This window comes from Podarcis cretensis (assembly GCF_951804945.1).
Source record: "Podarcis cretensis genome assembly, chromosome: 3".
NCBI lineage: Eukaryota > Metazoa > Chordata > Lepidosauria > Squamata > Lacertidae > Podarcis > Podarcis cretensis.
In genome coordinates, this window is record NC_137172.1 from 47,058,095 (window position 1) to 47,079,281 (window position 21,187).

The 21,187-nt window shown below is 39.1% G+C and overlaps 1 protein-coding gene across 15 annotated transcripts in view; it reads right to left on the bottom strand.

Annotated features, from left to right (window-relative positions):
- The window catches only part of RYR2 (ryanodine receptor 2), a 246,863-nt gene that overhangs the window by 119,847 nt on the left and 105,829 nt on the right, over positions 1–21,187 (bottom strand). For 9 of the 15 annotated variants that reach the window (XM_079969396.1, XM_079969401.1, XM_079969397.1 and 6 more), the window contains 8 exons: positions 20,714–20,817; positions 19,735–19,818; positions 18,067–18,226; positions 9,878–9,973; positions 4,591–4,738; positions 3,532–3,740; positions 2,269–2,443; positions 587–795 (listed from right to left, as the gene is read on the bottom strand). In XM_079969396.1, coding sequence (XP_079825522.1) covers positions 587–795; positions 2,269–2,443; positions 3,532–3,740; positions 4,591–4,738; positions 9,878–9,973; positions 18,067–18,226; positions 19,735–19,818; positions 20,714–20,817 — 1,185 coding nt within the window. The remainder of the gene's footprint in view (positions 1–586; positions 796–2,268; positions 2,444–3,531; positions 3,741–4,590; positions 4,739–9,877; positions 9,974–18,066; positions 18,227–19,734; positions 19,819–20,713; positions 20,818–21,187) is intronic. The other 6 variants (XM_079969392.1, XM_079969395.1, XM_079969391.1 and 3 more) reach the window with 1 other exon arrangement.

Here is a 21,187-nt window from a genome sequence, read left to right on the forward strand (position 1 = left end):
CCATCACCCCTGGCTAGCAAGGCCAAAGCTCAGGGATGATGGGAGTTGTAGTCCAACAACATCTGGGGACCCACAGGTTGAGAACCGCTGCATTGAAGGCTTGCAACCCTGCATTAGGCATCAACAGTCTGCAGTAAAATAAACTTGGGCGTTGCACCTATGCAAAGATGCCTTCTGCACTCACTGAGAAGAGAACTTAGCATACTGAATTCCACCAAGAAACATTGCAACCATATGCAGGTTTATTCAGAAACAGGGATGTAGGAGAATTCTGCTCTGAGGAGACACTTTCCACCTGCTCATTCAGTGTTCAGGAATGGAATTCACTGAAGTGAATGCAATTTGCATTTATTCGTAGAATATTTTTTTTATTAAAAAAATCTGCAAGCTTTGTTATGGTTCTGCAGAGGAATGGAATCAGCACAGGCTAGGATGAATAAATGCCAAAATGGACATTTCTAACTTCGTTCAGCCCTACACAAAAGTAAGTCCCCACTGAGCTAACTCCCTGATTAGTGAGTGCAAGATGGAATTCTATATCAATTCTCTGCCCATTCCCACAAAATGAACTGAAGATATATCAAACCTCAATATGTTCATGATTTGGTGGTACTGGGAGAAACTGAGGTAGTCTCTTGCTCAGCCATATGGTGATGTCCCTGTTTGTATTCACCGCAAATGGTTCGTAGCCTTCTTGCAAACCACAAATAGTGAAATATTTCAAGGTGCTCACTTCTTTGCCAAAGTTCATTCTGCCTACTTGTGATAATCCCAGGCTACATGCAGGTATAAAGCCTGCCAAAACAAAACAAAAACAGATGCAATCCATGAATCATAAATATTCAAAAAAATGTTTTATTTATTTACCCCTCCCCCCACAAGCCAAAAGAACAAGTCTCTGAAATATATATTATCATAATTTTATCTAGATAGGAAAATGCATGCAAAAATATATAAATTCAGTACTCATGTGGAACTCACTATATTCAAAAGGGCAAATTAGCCATATATAATATCATTCCTTGAAACAGACTTCTCAGCAAAGTAAATCAATGGTGTCAAATGTTCATTGCCACATCTGAATAGAGTCCTGGCTCCGCTAAATGCTGTAAAAATACTGCTCCTCAGTTGTATTCTTGTAATTTAATGTAAATTGCCTTGGGAATCAGTTGATCAAAAGGTGGAGTATAAAATAAAACTTCTTCTCACATTCATATATCTTGGATGTCTTCTTTTAAGACTTTCAAATTCCCTTTTGATGTTAGATTTAGGATAATAATAAATGTAACTAGGAACAAACCCCCAGCTGCACTTGTCGAAATTGTTGCCATTGGGATAAAACATTGTCTGTAGGGTGGGGGAGCAATTTTAACTTACCATATTTCCCTTCTTAAGAGAGGAAATCACCTCCTCCAGGTGGAAGGCAGAGCCCACTTCTGACTTCACCTGGGTGGGGAGCTTCCCATCTCTCCCAAAATGAACCTAGTGGGCAGAAACCCTCAACTCACAGCACAACTGAACAAAAGAGGAAGTTGCTGAAATGAACATGTTCAAGCTTAGAACAAAAAATTTAAGATGTGGAGAGGAAAATTCCTCTTAGACCCTGGACTACTGCAACTGCATGTGGCTATGAATATAGGGCCAAAATAAGCAAATAGACTGCTGTCTGGTCTGTCTCAATAAAAGTAATTTGTGCAATTCAACTCAGCTAGCAGCCTGGCAAATCTCCAACACAGGCTGTCCCCTAATAAAGGTCAAAGAGGAAACAGCAGCTCTAGTAGAATGCAAAGGTCCCTCCTGTGAGGGGAAGCTTAGTCATTCCATAGCATAATTGCAAAGTCATGCAAATAGGTGTGTTCAGTCAAGGTCCGTGTACAAGATAGTCCCAGACCTCATTCCACCCCATTCATTGATGTAAAATACAGCAGCGACATTGTTCACAGCCATGTGGATGACCTTTCCAAACACTGCTGGGAAACATTTAATATTTATTTACTTACAGAGGTGTTTTTTGTGGAGATGCTCAGGTGCATATTTTCATTAAGATACATAATTAGGTTACGTGGATGACATGTTAAAAGACTTTTTCCTATAACAGTAAGGAAAGACTTGCCACCAAAGCCAGTTAGCAGCATAAAATAGTTTAAGAACTTACTATCACCAGCAAGTTGTGTGCCGTTTATTGCTGGAACAATTCTTTTCTCAAAATGTGCCTTATGTATTACGAAAATAAATAAAAACTTTATTAAGAGGGGGGAAAGAACTTACCATCACCAACCTCAAAGTCCTTGAATGCTAGCTCGGAACCTGAGTCATCAAGAAGGATTTCTCCATTCAGAGTGAACATCATGGTGCGCTCATTCAAGTCAACCATACAGCCTACAATATCCCCTGTCAGCCAAGAACGGCCAAAATGCTCATTTCCCTGGTGCCACCGTTGAGCCTGGGTAAGAAAGGATTTCATTATTTGAATGAAAGGCAATTAAGAGGACTGTGCCTCCAGTGTATGACTAACAAGCATCCCCAAAGATAAATTAACATGGTACTACAATTAATACTGTCATATAGCATTCTGCAAGTAGTTGCCAGCAACTGTTGGACTGCAAATCTTACAATTAGTATTGTGAAAGGTTAATAGTATTAGTGTTGAAAGATTTGTAAGGCATATTGTCATTTCAACACAAACAACAGAAGCAGAATCCAAAGAAAATTTATTTCATTTGAATAATTATAAGTTCATTGTAAGCCAACTGATTTGCTTTGCTTTTTTGCAAATTATCATTTATTAGTGTGATAGTATTCTGGATGTTGGCTGGCTGGAACTCTGCACCAGAGAATTCATGTTAGTAGTTGAGGATGCACTGCAACATTTTGTTCCTTGACCTATGATTGAGACAGGAGCAGCTGAAGTATGAAAGGTGTGTCAGTTGGGGAGAGGGGAGAGAACAACAGTGAGCAGAGGGAGAGAAACCACTGACCTGCTCAACCCTGACAGCTTAAATATCAGAGGGGAGTAGAGTTGCAGAATACATGCCCTAGTGGTAGTCCCCTTCCACCTTGCAGGGACTAAAGAGGAATATTTCAGAAGAGGAGGGACGGTAAAGAAGGTCCCCATTCCCTCTTATTTGCTCTCCAGAACTGATCTTCACCCACCCAGTACATGGATAGAAAATGCTTAGGTATACAGTACAGAACAGCCTTGATTGGGAAGGGGGGGAAATGTGCTTTAGAAATAAGTCCCATTATGATTAGCACTCATATATACTATATACACATATCACTGTCTCAGGGTACAGCTTGTGGGTTGCAGTAGGCAGCTGGCTCCATTTCTGAGCCAGCAGTTGACTCCTTCCTCAAGTCACTATTTTGCAGGATGACCAGACTCTAGCTCCTTGACTTTGACATTCTACACTTGATCTTAGCCAAAAGGCCGAGAAGCAATTGGACTTTGACATTCTAGTACAAAACAAAATAGAACCCGCAAGTCTAAACTCAACCCAGAGATGGATAAATGAATGAATGAATAAATACCTTGAATCCATCAAAAACAAATGCTTGTTCATCTGATCCAAGCTCTTGATCCGGTTGACAACCTGGCTTGGCCCAACCAACCCTCATGTCTCCTGCGGTCACTACTTCAAACTCAAAATACCACTTTCCTGTTTTCACTGCATATGTCTTCTCTGTTCGGAAGATCCTAAACCTCTCCATCATACCACAGAATACATCTGGTCTTGCGGCTGCAAAATTTAAAATATAATAAACATTTATTTATTTTTTGAAAATAGGAAAGTAGCTGATTGAAGGCACTTCATCATTGTGGAGGTCCCAGCTTTGCCCAGTTACCCAGGAACAACTTTCACTGAACACAAAAGGTCTTCATTTAGAGTAAACAAGCATAGGATTGCAGTATAAACTCCTGTTAATGAAATATGTTTCAGACCTAACCATCCATTCCTGACAGCACATCAGTGCTTCCTGCGGCTTATGAAACTTATAACAAAACATCTGGAGGATGGCTGTCATAGATGAGCAACTTAGAACACCTCACTTGAAAAATGTTGTGTAATAAGAAATCTTGCTTAAGCAGAGGATATAGTACTAGAAAACAAAACGAAAACCAAATCTGAGATAGTTATTAAAGCAAACTACAGGAGCTAATGGGGAAAGAATGAGAACACGAATCAGAAATAATGTTTACAAATTTCCCTTTTATTTATTCATTAGGATGATTTCCTTTAAGAACTAAGATACCATTCTAATTGAATTGGAAACAACTTCCAACATGGTAAGAAAATTGTCAAAATCGAGGAATCATGACTGAATTGAGATTTGACAGCTAAAGATGCAATCCTAACCCCACTAAGGCCCAAATAATTTCAGTAGGACATATGTCTGAGTTGACATGGTTAGGATTGCAACTTAACATTCTTAACCATACCCAGCTTCCATGGGCATTCCTAAATTCTGTTAGTATGTAGCACACTTTAAGAATTTGAATTTTTTTATATATAAAAGTTGCATAGTTATGATGAAAGCACTTGTATTATTGCTTTCATGTGCTTATTTAAAAAAGCAGCATTTCAATACCATGGTCTTGATCAGGAGCCTCAAGGTTATAACCATAGCCAATGAGGGTACGAACTGCTTCCCGGAGACTGTCTTTGTTTGATTTCTTGGTGCGATCATCAAGAAGGGCATAGGGGACAAGTCGAGGGTTTCGACGGTTCTTCACATCCTGACGAAAGATAAAAGTAATTAATTACGAAGTCAAGTTTTAGCAAATTTTATTATATATATATATATATATATATATATATATATATATATATATATTGTGTATTAGAAGATCAGGACTGAACCAAAATATCTGATGTTTAGACAAAGAGCAATTAATTGGTACAATGAATATTGTACTTAAAAATCGGGCTAATTCTGTAAAAATCACAAGTATATAAGTATACTACTTATTTAGTATTTATACACACACACACACACACACACACACACACACAATTGGTTGTGTGTGCATATATATATGTTTCTTATGAATCAGCTTTCATACTTTGGTTCAGATATCTGAACACAATATATCTGTGTATGCCACCAGGCAGAAGAGGTGTCTGTACAAACATACCACAGTTTTCTTCAAAATATGGACACCTGGGAAAAGATTGAGCTACTTGTATTTTTAAAGGGGGGGTATTATTTCCCCTATTTTGTACTGTGATATCTGAATGACATTACAAAAACTGTTTCAGGATAAGCAGTCCTTGCATAATATAGCAGTAGCAGAGCTATTTTCCAAGGCAAAAAGCAAAGCACCAGAACCATTATGACTTGGATTACTGTATGTTTGCTATAGCCAAAGCAGAGAAACCATGCTATGTGTTAGGCAACCTGACATGTATGCAAGTAATCAAAATAAGTTAATGTTCCCATTTACTCAGAAAGGGTTCATTTCACTAAAAGGCATTTCTCCATAAGAAAATATCCTTTTAGTATATGTATTAGAACGGGGCTCAACAACCTTTTTGGATCAGTGAGCACATTTCAGATTATGAGAAGGTGCTGGGGATGCCAGTCACAAAATAGTTACCATGGAAGCATGGCATAACATAAAATGGCTGCCATAGGAGGCGTGGCATAAAACCAAATTAATGTACAGTTATTGCTATTCCCCCACCCCAATAACTTCATGTTTGCTGTCAGATGTCAATTGTGTTCTGCTGGTTCTGATTGTGGAGACTGATTCCCCTTAACACACAAACCACCACAGAAAAATGCTGTTACTGTTCCCCAGTACCAGGAAAAAAATATACAAAGTGACCACATCACACTCATACACACACACACACACACACACACACACACACACCACATGTATCTCTCTCTTACACACACACACTTAACATGTACAGAGTCACATAACCATCTCTCCCTGTCCCATACAGATTAAACATACAGGCTGAATTACCCCCCCCCCTCTCTCTCTCTCTCTCTCACACACACACACACCACATACATCTATCCTCCTCTCTCTGCCCAAGGGCATCTTTCAATTACACAAACACCCACCCATTCAGAAAAGCATCTCCAAAGGTGAGGGAAGTGCCTGCTACTTCTTTTTCATCCAAAAAAATGCATGAGGACCATCAACCTTGTGCCCACAGGCACCACTGGGTTGGTGATCCTTATAATAAAACCATGCAACTTATGATTAACCAGATTCACTCTAAGCCCTATAAATACCTTTTCCGATAAACATGATACTGTGAAGTTTATCCCTTTTGCTTCACCCTCAGAGGCGAACTCCATTGTCTCTCAAAACGGATGGCAACAACAACCATCTTTCATTCTTTGTTTCCCAGGGACCTTCAAAGGGTATAGCGAGCCTACATTGCCATGCAAAATCTATTTCATTTGGTGGACAAAAGTGAACCTAGTAATGCATCTATTGTGGTTTGTCTTCATTATAGTTGGAGAAGGCAGAATGAAGTTCACTATGACAAAGTACGAGAAGCTGTGACCTGGTCCAAAATGGAGACAACCAAAGCCATGGATTGTCAAAAGAAGCTCTATCGCCATGAGCAAACCAGCCATTGTGCCATGTGCTACAGCAGATGGAACAAGATGTATTTTCACCAGCTAGCCAGAATCTCTCATTTCATGGTGAATCCAATTCTAGTCACTCTTTGTTGTGTGAGCATAGAGGAAGATGGACATTAAATGTAACTATGAAGTTCAACATGAGAGCATCATGATGCATGTCAAGCACCAAAATGAACATTTGTATCAGTTGCGCATGCAAATCTGCTTTGATGGACTGTGGTGTTATGATGTGGATGAAATAACAATCCACATCATAACACCACAAGATAAAATGTAACCAATGCTACCACACCCATCCATGACACTGATATTTGTTATTGACAGCCAGATAGTTCGTAAGAAGAGGAAAATGGGGTGGGGATGGAACTCATTGCTATTTAATTCCCTACTACTTTTCAGATACCTGAAGATTGTTGAAGGTCTTCTTTTGTATAGCACCAATCCTGAGGAACTGAAATAACTGGAAGACTATGAAAATACACCTCTAGACCTAACCTTTGTAGGGGACAAAGTCCTATCATCATTTATATTTTGTCCTTTGTGCATAATTTATTTTTACCTTATTCTAATAGAATATTTTTTGCTCACCTACTTATCCTTTTATTAGATCTCAGCAGTCTAACGAAGTGAAAATTATTATTATTTTAACTGCAGCACTGTATGTACCAAACAAAACTTGAAGTGAAAGTTTTGGTTAAGAGATTGAATAAATTAACAAAATAGAAATTGTTCCTTCTAAGGAAGGAGTTTAATAACAAATAATTTATTAAGAATTGTTAGTGCAATAGTGTCTGCACCAGTACTGTCACACCATCACAAAACATGGAATTATATCAGCAGGGATGCTCCAGCAGGAGTGAAGAGAGACGTGACTACCTGACTTACAGAATTGGATGCAGTACGGTTGTTTAATGACATCCATTTACAACTATATATCTAGAACAGTCTTTCCCATCTCTGAGTTCCCACACATTGTAGGACAAAAACTCCTACCATCCCCAACCATTTACCATGCTGACTAGAGATAATGAAAGCAGGGGATTCAGGGTTGGAGAAGACTGCTTTAGAACATGCTCATAAAACAGATGCCTGCAATCTGGATGTGTTATTTTGAAATTTTGTTTTTGTTGGCTTCTCAAACATACCTTGATGGCCAGCATGAGAAGCAGAACTCTAAACTAGATGGCATTCTTCTTAGGCTATCAAATATTATGTAGCTTAATCATGTTTCATGTTTCAATTGAACTCCAGAGAAAATCAAGCTTTCACCTACCCAATAACATTTTGAAAATCCAAGTTTACAGTTCACTCCAATATATCAATACTGATATTGGAAGCCTATAATCAAATACAAGCATGAGAAACAGCCAGTAGACCTAACAGTAATGCAAAGATCTCACTCCATCTCTACCCTAGCAGTATTCTTGGACAGTTATGTCAATTGATCATCTGGGGAATTTCTACTCACAGCACCCCATCCTACCCTACAGAATATCATAGGGTGGTGACCCAAGAATAGAGATTTTCTGCTCTTGCCACTGTACTATAGAAAGCCCTTCCCTCTGCCATATGTGAAGTAGCAACTATCAGTTGCTTCAGACATCTTGCAAAGACTCTTCTATAAGACTGGATCCTGTTTTATATGACTGAATATTCTGAATTTCTGTTTTATTCAATTTTGTATGTTTTTATGTGTTTTTCCATTGCTGTTTTACTGGTTTTGAGCTGTGTTTTTGTATGAAAGCTATACTGCTAGTTTTTTTAAGAGTGTAACCACTTAGAGATTATTTTAAATGTTAAGCGGTATATATAGTGGTGCCCTGCAAGACGAATGCCTCGCAAGATGGACAAAAGAGTTTTCCGTTTTGGAGGTGCTTCGCAAAACGAATTTCCTATGGGCTTGCTTCGCAAGACGAAAATGTCTTGCGAGTTCCTGCGGGGTTTTTTCCCTCCCCCCCCCTTTTTCTAAGCCGCTAAGCCGCTTATCCGATAAGCCGATAAGCCGCTAAAAGCCGCTAAAAGCCGCTAAAAGCCGCTAAACCGCTAATAGCGCTAATCCGCTAAGCCGTCAATGGGCTTGCTTCGCAAGACGAAAAAACCGCTAGACGAAGAGACTCGCGGAATGGATTCTTTTTGTCTTGCGAGGCACCACTGTAATTGAACTACCACAAGGGTATTTGCTTTATAGCTTGCATTAGCCTCCTGTGATAGCAAGGGTCTGGACAGGTTGCTTATACAGCAAGCATTTCTAAGATCTGCCATACATCTTAGAAAAATAGGTCACACTGCTCAACTTAAAATATTTCACAGCAAAGCTTTTAGACTATTAGGGATGTTTGTGCACTACACACTCTTAACCTTCCTTTCACTTCATAATTCTATGGGAAGTGCTGAATGAGCAAAGTTCTAAGAAACTCATTGCAACACTTTAACAACAGCCTCTTATAAAGAGAGTAGCTACAACAACTTGAAATGTGTAAGAAAGCAGTCCTCTCTTTTTTATGAGATGTACTTAATAACTGAAAAGGAAAATGGGTGTCATTGCTTTTTTCCTATTTTTTACATAGATTCAATGCCATAAATCTAGCATATAATGAACTACAGCAACTGCATTTTAATGAAAGATAGAAAACGTGAAAGTACATAGGATCCAGTGGTCCAATCCTGATGGCTATACCTGGGGCTTAGTTACTAAAGGCAAACTGGATCTTAGTCACAAATCTACCTCTTCATAATATGCACTGTTTTCATAATTTAGAATTTAGGTGGATTTTGAAATGTACTGTTGAAATTAGTAATTAATTAAATACATGCTATATTTTAAATCTTGTAAGATTGTATTGACTCAAATATGACCTAAAATACGATACATCCTCCTATAAAGGGACACTGTCAAGTATTTTCATTAAGTTCAGAATTTATTTTGTGTTTGATCCAATAGTTCCCTTCTGTACACAAGAGGGGTCCTTTCATGAATACAAGAGCCTTCAATCCAGTTTAGGCTCTCGCTAGTGGAAGGGGTGGTTTTCACACATTTCCTGTTGATATTTCCTGTGCTGTTCTGGGGGGTCCCCAAGTCATGGGGGAGCAGATTTTCAGGGGTACAGGAGGGAGTGGGTATCACTGAAAATCACCCCTCCCCCTTCCATTAGCAGATGTTGGAGTGTCCTTTTGGTGGGAAGAACACTGGCAACACTAGATCTAACCTTTTACCATTGCAAACCAATGCACTTTTAAGAAGCTGTGCCTTACTTACAGTACTTACTTGTTTGTGATCCCTGCCATCAATGCTGTCAGCACAGTTCTGTGAAGAGGGCATACTAAATAACGTGTGGTCCTTCTGCTGGCTGGCTGGCTGGCTCTGCAGCAGCAGAATAAAAATACTGTGTACAATCATGCATAAACAGCAGCTATTGCTCTTGAAAGGTTCCTTGGAAAGAAGTGGTGGATTCCATAGAAGAAAATAAGGGATTTCCTGAATAGATTCTAACAACAGAAATGAGTAATAATAGGGACATAAACTACTTGACAGTATCCCTTTAATTTTCAGTACGGAAAATAATAAAAATTCAGCAAAGCATCTGAGTCCATCATTCAGTGGGATTGAGTTTACTTCTTACAGTAGTTCCCATGATTGATTAAAGGTGGAACTAGACCATGAGAGGGACACAGAGCTGCCATTGTCCTATGGCTCTTCCCTCTTGTTTAATGCATGGTACGACATAGCAAGAATGCATTTGTCTACTACCAATTCCCTCCTTGACTTCATCAACTGTCACTGCAATGATACCACATCATATCACATGTTGTGTTAAACAGCACAGAGAAGGAAGGTGACATATATTTCTACCCTAAGTGTCTTTTGCAAGTTCTTTCCTACAAATTGCATGCACTGAAAGATTGTTCCTTAATATGATTTCTTCACTTGCTAGAAAAAGAGCTACACATCAAAGCACTTTGAGCCAACGTATTGTACTGTAACATCTCACAGTAAAATCCAGCTATGACAAATGTAACCAGTGATATACTCCAGTAAGGAAGTTAAGCAGAAGTGTTAGTACAGATATCAAATAAAGGGAAGCAATGTGTTTATGAAAAACGAAGATTAGAGTCACACTACCTTTTTTTCCCTCTTCTGGAATCACAATCCTTTTCATAGACCAGCCACATTTATTGTTGCCAAATCCAATTGTCCTCTCAATTTTTTTCAGACCTAATTTGCAGAGATTTTTTTTCTGGCTACAAAATGTAACTGAAGCACCAGACTATTTAGTTTAATCAAGGATTCAATACAAAGTTGGAAAAAATATTAGAAGGAGCAAAAAGTAGATATGCCTATTATCTACTCATTTCATCCCACTGGAACTGTCCCAGTCTAGTTTTGGAATGCTTTTCTGTGCATTCATTTGAATGGGGAATACCTAGAAGCTGTAAAAAAATGGGAGTGGTATAACTGATATTGGGACTATTGCCAATTAAAAAAAACCCACACAGCCTTGGTCTGTAGAGGGTCTCAGGTCAGATTTTCTGGGTCAACACACGTGGAGCTAGCTTGTTTGAAATTTTGCTGGCCCAAGTCCATGTGCCAGGCTTCCATCAGTCCTGGGTAGGCTTGGCTATCCTAATCTTCTCTGCCCACACCTCAACCCACTTGGGCATGCCAACCCACTTTGTACATCTCCCGGTTCAGACTACTCTTGGCTCTGGCTTATTGCAGGCAGCATAGTTTCTAAAGAGGGCTCCGACTCAAACATTTCCAGTATCCACAGCTTAAAACTTTTCAAGGCAACGGCTGGTTGTGATGCTAGTTTACCTCACTCCCCATGTCATATATCTGTCATGAGTGGATATCAAGAATGCAACGTTACTTGGAAGCTAAGATCCACTGATTTTAAGAAGCTTCAGAGGTAGGCTTAAGATTGCAAGCCTAGTTACAAAAAAATATTTTAAAAAATAGCAATATGAGAAACATTTGACAGAAACTGTGGCCATTTATTTATCCCTATTGTAAAGACTACAGCGGCCTTCATAATTTCAATCAAAATATCTATAAGAAATGAAATATGAAATGCTAAATTAATCAACCAGAATACTGATAGATGCTTAACACATTGTTTACTGAGTACTATGTACAACTATGTTCAGTCATTATAATTTATATTAGGGCTCACAAGGACTCATTCCATGGCTCTTTTGAATGACTAGGTCATTCTTGAATAATGGGAAGTGATGCTTAATGGGATTGCATTGAAACACGTTTAGAACAGTTCCTCTCATTAATAAGTATCTAGTTTTAGGAGAACAGTTTATAGGTTAGAAAAAAATTATGCTCAAACACTATTATTCTCACTATTTCTCATAACATTTCCGCCCACTCACCACCCATAGTTTTGTAGCCTTTGTATCATTCATGTATCTTCTGATGGATGATGAAAATTGTGCAAATAAATCCTAGGAAAATGTTTTTAGGGTTTTATCTAGATTTCTGCTTTTTTTTAATCACAAGAAAAACTTGACTCTAGAGCTCATCAGTTCCCAAATTTCCATCAATAATGTAAGGTGAATAAGAACTCTGGACATTTCTACAAATGGTGGACATTCCTGCTCTAGAAAGAATGATGTGGAATGCCAACTTATTTCCATCATTACTACATGAAATCCTTGCTGTGGTATATAACCACATACTGTGCTGAAACTTTTATTGGTGGAAATGTTTATTGTGTGAAAATAGTCAGCAATAACACAGGAACAGAAATACAATGGAGTGGTGCCTACAATAATACAGGGAATGCAGGAAAGCATAGAGTTGTGGCAAAAGAGAAAGCTCTCAGACCAACAGAAGGAAAGGTGTTTGTATCATATAGTTGATTTTATTTAAGCAGCATCTCCGGCATTCAATAATGTCAAAGGATGTGTGTGTGTGTGTGTGTGTGTGTGTGTGTACAAAAGCTGCTGAAGCTCTGACTTTCAGATAAAAGGTAAGCAGAAGACCACAGGCTTAAAGTTACTTCCTGGCTGTAAGCAAAATGTATTTGCAAATTTCCTACAACATGCTTAAAGCTGAATACACAATCTGGAGCGAGTCAGCTCTAACAACTAGTTTATATGCAGCAACTAATGGCTCTGAAAGATAAAGTGCATCTTGGTTTACTTCAAAAGATGCACCCAGCCACTTCAGTGAAAACTTGTGTGCCAAGGCCCCATGACTCAAGGTCACCTTGTGGATAAATAAAGCACATGAACAAGCGGGTTTTGGTTTATGGGTTTAAATAGGCAATAATAATAACAATAATTAATAATAACACAGTCATACCTTGGAAGGCGAATGGAATCCATTCCGAAAGTCCGTTCGACTTCCAAAACATTCGGAAACCAAAGCACAGCTTCTGATTGGCTACAGGAAGCTTCTGCAGCCAATCGGAAGCCATGGAAGCCCCATCAGACATTCGGCCTCCAAAATAATGTTCGAAAACCAGAACGATCACTTCCGGGTTTTGATAGTTCGGGAGCTGATTTGTTCGGGAGCCAAAGCATTCGAGATCCAAGGTACGACTGTAATATATTATTTATACCCCGCCCATCTGGCTGAGTTTCCCCAGCCACTCTGGGCAGCTCCCAACAGAATATTAAAAACATGATAAAACATCAAACATTAAAAACATCCCTAAACAGGATTTCCTTCAGATGTCTTCTAAAAGTCATATAGTTGTTTATTTCCTTGACATCTGATAGGAGGGTGTTTCACAGGGTGGGCACCACTACCGAGAAAGCCCTCTGCTTGGTTCCCTGTAACCTCACTCTGTAACCCCTTGGCTGGGTCACTGCCGGGCCTGGCTGCAACACTGCCCACTGAATAAGGTATGGGGACTTTCAAAAATCAATCTGCATTAACATCACGTGGGTATGCAGAAGATGATGATGCTTGAAGTTTTCACTACTTGACTAAGGAACAGACATTTCTAGTGACTTAGGTTTAATACAGATAATTGATGAACAGTAAGTAACCTAGCAATACATAGTCTCAACTTAAATATGATAGAAGGATGTAATTCACTGTTATAAATATATTGTTCCTAAAAATGAGAATATGCATGTGAATTTGTGTTGTTGCAGTTGTCATCACACCATAAAGGGAAAACATACTCTTCTTTTAACACAAAACATGGATCTCAAATAAAAAGCTGATGATTGTGTCACTGCAAAAAACAAACGAAAACAAAAGAAACTTCTACATCCCGGTTAGAAATAAATAATGATGATGATGATGAGCTATGATTATGTTACTGCAAAAAGCTTGTTACATTTTGAAAATTACTTTTCTATAACATAGTGGTAATTTAGTTACAAAGGTGGTATTCATTAGAACTCAGTTTTCCAACTGTGAAATGCTACTGTACTTTTTGGCAGGACTGAAGATGCTTATTTTTTAGTATATTGAGTATAGTAGCTTGATACAATGACAATGTTTGGATGTTAAATCTCAATTTACCAAACTCAATACATAAACAATACATTTGCCTCTGTATGCAGCCTCTTTGTTCCTTTCTTCAAGCTGCGAACAAACAAACCAGGAAGTCTTCAATTAAGAATAGCTTCCTGTTTTGCCTAAACAAGGAAACTATGGTTACATCTTTCGAACATGTCAGGATATTAAACTATAGCTTGAAATTGGATTTAAATACTAGTTTGTTCCAGAAGTAGTAACCGTAGGTTCATGGGTTTGGTTAATTAGAGGCTTTGTGGTTTAACTGTGACTTGTGCAGAGAGAGAAGAATGAAGGGCTTAATTTACAGGAGAAAGGTTCATTCATAGCTCAATGATCACATTTGCGACAGATTTCTATAGATTTTTTTTTAAGGAAAATTATATTTACATCAATTTTGATTTTAATTCATTTTTATAATGTTTTATAATGTCACACTGTTTTAATGTTGTTAGCCGCCCTGAGCCCGGCTTCGGCTGGGGAGGGCGGGATATAAATAAAATTTATATTTATTATTATTATTATTATTATTATTATTATTATTATTATTTACTATACTTTACTCCCCCCCCCCCGCCATAGAATGCACATGCACACACCTCACCCTGATGCCATTCCTTGGAGACTGAGGTCCCAACTCAATGGAATGGTAAGGTTAAGAAATCATCCCAGGACCCAGAAGATTTTAATAACTACCCCAGCTGTAAATATCTCCTTCCAAGGAAAGGTTCTTGAGCAAGTGGTCACCATCCAGCTCCAGACTACCTTGGACAAGAATGATTTAATAGAACCATTTTGATTGGGGTTTAGGCCTGGTTTTGGCACAGAAACTGCATTGGTTGCCTTGCACAAATATCTCTATTGGGGGAAAGGGTGTGTGTGTGTGTGTGTGTGTGTGTGTGTGTGTGTCCCTGTTGATTCGCCTTGATCTCTCAGCAGCTTTCAGTGCCATGAAGCAAGGTGTTCTTCTGGAGCAGCTGTCTGAATTTGGACTGGGTGGCACTGTGTTGCGATGAGTCTAGGCTTACTTGGATGGCTGAAGGAAAGTATTTGTTTCTGCACATGTTTCTGCACAAACCGCTCCAAGCTGAAATATTCCTAGGATGTTCAGTTCACAGTTAGTTCACATAAACATGGCATTCTGACCTGTTCTTAATGCATAGTTGATCACATCTATGGAACGTGATTGATATGTCCTTTTAAGTTTTGCATTATCAATCATTAAGTAATTGTTTTAGGTCTTGTTCTATTAATCACTAATTATAATTTAACTAGGAGGTTTTCATGCCTGTCTAGTTCTGTGCTCCCTTTCTCAGTCTTTAATCTATCAGTGATTAATACCTATATGTAACCTTTGCTTTGTACTTGTGTTAACCAATCAGCAACAAGCACATATGTGGCAATGCTGTATTATTCAATAAAAGGGACTCCCCGAGACATGCTCGAGAGGATGCCTCCCAAATGACACCACTACTCGTCTGTCGTTTATTCCAACCCAACAGATGGCCACCCCCAGAGAGTGGTACTTGGGGTATACTGCTCGACTGTCTTCAATTGGATTGATCTTATCCCCCATGCTGTTTAACATCTACATGAAGCTGCTGATCAAAGCAATCCAGAGATTTGGAGTGAGTTCATATGGAGAGTTGTCTTTGAGATATTATAGCCCTGGTGTGGTGTAGTGGTTAAGAGCGGTAGACTCCTAATCTGGTGAACCGGGTTCATATTTCCGCTCCTCCACGTGCAGCTGCTGGGTGACCTTGGGCTAGTCACACTTCTTTGAAGTCTCTCAGCCCCACTCACCTCACAGAGTGTTTGTTGTGGGGAAGGAAGGGAAAGGAGAATGTTAGCCGCTTTGAGACTCCTTAGGGTAGTGATAAAGCGGGATATCAAATCCAAACTCTTCTGGTCCATAAAGACCACTTCTCCTCCATATTAATCAGTTGGGAACTGGGCATTTTATGTATCTTGCATTGTTAGTGTTTTAAATTTTCTCCAGCGGTTTTTTAATAGCTTTTTATTGGGTTTTATAAACAAGCATCATAGTATAATAAATAATACAAATAAATAGACCAAGCCTTTTCATGTCGTCTGTATATCACAAAAATAACACAATAAATTTGCAATAATATCTGTAACGTAAGTTTCATTATTAATGGTCAATGTGTAAGTGCTTGGTTTGTGAATTAGTTTAAACAAAAACAGAGGGGAAACAGGATAGAACAGAACTAACAGATAACATTCAGCATTGCAGAGCTAAACACCTAATCAGGAGCCCTTGTGGTTTTGCTTAGATTAAATATTGAGTAATTGTCATTTTTGCTCAATGAAGCAATATGAAGTGTAGGCATATTGATGAACGTGTGTTGAAAGTGAAAACAATGTATGTTTAAATTTAAATTTACATCAACCAGATTCAGCCAGTTGCTGATGGGGGAGGGGGAATTGTTCATTTTCTGAATTACTGACATATGCTATGAGATTAAACCACATTTCGGTAAAGCCATTTTTTTTAACTGTCCACAAGTCAACCATAGTTTATTAGTCAACCTCTCAAGGAGGGCTGTTTCCCAAACTGTTTTGTACCAATTATCTAGTGTTGTGCCAGAAAGGTCTTTCCAGTGTCTCATTATGTTGCATTTGCCACTTGATATAAATGGTTTGTTAATTCTTAATTGTGTAAATCTGGATTGTTGCCTTGAAGGTCAGTGAGTTCTGTGAATGCTTTACGATCCTGATTCATCAGAGGTTGGCTGAAAAGATTCTACTTTTTGGTGGTCTTTAAATATTTTTGAGATAGCTACAATCTTGGAGTTGTACCATGTTTGGGGGATGGGTGATCCTCTCATTAGGTCATTAAATAGGTGGACCATATATGGTAAACATGTTTCTTTGAATTGTTTATAATACTTGGAAGTGAAGCCATCTGGTCCTCAGGCCAATAATATTTTAAGAACAATGTCAATTTCTAATAGAATTTTTCTCTGGTTTTAAATTGTATTTATGTGCTATAGTTTATTGTCAAGTTGCTTAATATTAACAACAGACCTCAATGCAGCAATCTTCTATGTTCAATTTTCAGTTAAAAAGCAAAAAGTGGCATGATTTAAAGCATCAAAAGAGTACCCACATACCATCTTTCACTTGGGGGCCTTTTTCCTTAGCAGGTTTGCATCCATAATCTGAATATTACTGTAGGAAAAAAGACTTCGGGGGATGGGCTGTGGGATTCAGAGAAGTGGAATGAGTTGGTAGGGTTCAGCACCCCTTTCCAATGCTCCTTTGAGGCTTTAAATCATATCCCTCCCCAGCTTCAGACATGATGGGTACAGATACTGGTCTACCTGCGTAGTTGAATGAATAACTCATTCAAATTTAAAAGCTGTAAGTCAAATGAATCAAGTGACTGTATTTCAGGCTTAAAGGAAACATAAACAAAACTTTAATACCCCTGATCACTGCCACTTAAATCTTCAGGTAACATGTCTGATTCCCAGTCACTAATAAAAGCATTTCTTATACATGGAATTGCAAATGAATCGATTTGTTCTAGATGGCATATTAAAACAAGTTTTGCCTTCTTTAAGTAGTTATCTAAGCACATAGAAACTATCCTTACTGGTCTCCAAGGAACCCACCACACCTACCCAAATCAAATCCTGATTCCCAAAGTGGTTATTCCAAATAGTTTGACTAACTACGGTGTTCATTACTTCTGGGACATTTAGCACTGGAAGTATATAAATTAAACATACGATCAAAATATGTATTTATTTACTTTTATTTTTTTTAAAAATGTTGGCCATTTTCCCTTTCACAGGGCAACTCAAAGCAACTGTAGAGAAAACAGAAATTGGCACAAACTCCAGTAGTCATATTCATCTGCTTTACCACCCACCCTCAAAATATCATTTGAGTTCCACAATATCTGCAGTTATCAGTGAATTTTCAAGCATCCACCAGGGACTTACCTGCTGAATTCCATATGTCCAACCCTGCCTGATACGATCCCTTGCCCATACATTGTGAGCATTCTCAGCAAGTTTATCAACCATAGCTTCCTGAGAAGGGGTCAGTTTGATACAACTCAGATCCATAGGAGCAGGCTTGTATCCACTAGACAATAGATAACTGTTAGATGAGAGTAAAATACTTCAGTGAAATCACTTTTATATGCATGTATCTCAACATTTTAAAACAGCAAAACACAGCAAAACAAGGTGACATACATGAGGTTTATTACAGCAAAATCCTGTTCTCTGAACCGGAATTATATTCAGCTCATGCGGTCTTAGTAGGCTACTTGAACAGCTGGTAGTATTATTACTATTATTATAGTAACTGGTACGACAATAAAGTGTTTCATCACCAATTAAAAATATTAAAATTTCAACCATATAATAAAAGTTGATTGCACTCTTTGTTTACGGTTATGCTGAATGTTTGGGGCAATCATTTTCAGCATGAAAAAAAGAGTCTGATTTTTCCCCTCACAGTTTTTCCTGAAAGAATATTCAAACATTTTGAGGAAAGTATTTTATTCATCTTTTTGAAAGCCACCATTGTCATTAGCACACTTCTTAAGACTGTCTTAAAATTTTTAAGATTGTGAGGCATTAATTACATACTTTCTTAAACAAAGAACCAGGAAGTAGTGATCAAATATAGGAACACATGAAGGTATAGATCTTCATCCCATTGTAACAGAGCAAGCCAGTAACTAATGTGGAGCAACAGTAGCCATAGTATTCTGACAGGTCTACGAAAGGGAAATAATAAGTAGGACAAGCAAATGGGGCAAGTTTTTTCTCAGTCAGTTGCTGATGAGGGGTGTGATTTCTCCCTCAAACTGAGGCAATAGCATGCATAGCCCAAGAAGGCAAAATGGGTTTTCTCAGTATGAATGAACAGCGGTAGGGTGGGCGGGGGGGGGGGAGTATTTGGCATATCCTGCACAACAAATGCTGTACAGCATTGATGGCCAAACCTGGTCCTCCAGCTGTTTTGGGACTACAGTTCCCATCATCCCTGACCACTGGTCCTGTTAGCTAGGGTTGATGGGAGTTGTAGTCCCAAAACAGCTGGAGGGCCAAGTCTGGCCATCACTGCTGACCAGGCTCAGTTGAAATGAGAAAGCTGCACGTAGTACCATGGACAATTTGGTTGGCGTCATAAATCTGAGACATCATTAAAATGATATTGCTACTGCCGGCCTTGAGCCCAAGAACAGAGGAAGCTACAAAGCGATCAGTTCAGAAGATACTCAGGAAGCTAGCAGAGGTTGCCTATGCGGTTGCTTGTTAACGCATTCCTCTGTCTGTTCTTCCCCAATCTCATTCTGGTGGAGCTCAAGAACTGTGGTGATAACCACCGTTTCACCTTCTTGACCTCTCTTTCACTTGCCTCCATTGCCTTATCTAAGTGATGGGGCAAGGTAGACTTCCCACTCACACAGCTGAACTGTTGCAACTGCATTTGCTTACCATTAGAAGAGAACCTCCAAGAGCCCATGATTATCAATTTGACTCAAGGAAGTACAGTGATATGATATACACACAAGTGAGACTGGACAGGAAGGCAGGCTCCGACTTTACACACACCTACACATCTTCCATTTTATTTTCTGAATTTAAACTTACTTCTTTGGAAGTTTTAGTTGCTTCACTTTTTCCTCAGCATGCTCATCAGCAATCCCAACATGACAACCTAGCGCCAGCAGTGTTCTGGAGGAGAAAACCAATAGCTTATAGGAACTTAAATTGGCATGTTGAAAAGCAAAGCTACAATTGCTAGGTTTGTGGAGAAAGATGTTTGCAAGATAAAAATAATAATTCCTAGAACCTGTGGGCCAGGTTTTGGTATCTCCCTTCAAAACTACTTTTTTTGGATTGTATTTATACAGTACATTACTCACTGAGAGAAGCATTCACACACACCCCACGGAGCCCATTGCCCAGCTCTGCCTGGCTTGCATTTATGAGCTAGTATGGGCAAGGAGACAGGCAGATCGTTTCACTCGTCCAAGCAGCCTGCCCACATCCTCCGAGATATCAGGTTGAAACTGATCCTATACAACTTGACTAAACAGAGCTCTGGCACTCTCCCGCCCCAGCCCTCCTACCACAGTGGAGTCTACCTCTTCAGGAATCTGAACCTGGTTAGCTCCGCATTCCAGTAGGCCACCAGGGAATCAGCTGAGAGACCATCAACATGGGGTAAGACATCCCCTACCACTCTCTAGAAGCCATTTTGATCTATTAAGTGGGGGGAGGCAGACCATTTGAATCAGTCCCACTTCCCTTAATCTTAAGGAAGAAATTCAGAAAGCATGTTTAAATGTAGCAACATTGATTTGTCACATCTACAGATCCTGCCAAAGAGGCAAGCAGCAGAGCAGTATCCAAAGTTATTAATGTAGAAATCACCAAAATCTGTTTGAGAAGATTACCAGAAGACTTAAGTAATCACATTGATTTATCACCACCCACCAAACAGATGGGCATTTTGTTAGTACTATACAAGGCAAACCTCATAGACTATTTAAGAGTTCACACACCCAAATCTTTCTGAAGAAACATAAAAACACTTATGATTAGAGTGAGCAAGCTACAAACTTACTTTAGTGTTTCTAGTGACATCTGGAGATTATAATTTCGCTCTTGTTCTGGCAGTTTTGCAAACTCCACCAAACATGGATGCTGTCGCTTGTTGTCATCTCTAACCTGCAATAAAGGATACACTGAGCTTAAATCTGTCTTAGAACGGTAAGTCCAAATGACCTATATTACTGAAAAGGAGTTTGTACCATGTCAGATCCAATCAAAGTCAGGCACTTTTAGCTTGATTGATTTCAGTGTGAGAGTTGTTTAAATCTCTCCCAATGAAATCAATGATGGTGAGTTTTAAGTACAGTGGTAGCCAGTGGCGTAGCGTGGGGGGTGCAGGGGGGGCCGGCCGCACCGGGCGCAACATGTGGGGGTTAGGGTTAGGGGGCGCAAATCCACGGATTAGGGGGTGCAAATCCACGGGTTAGGGGGTGCAAATTACTTGCCTTGCCCCGGGTGCTGACAACCCACGCTACGCCACTGGTGG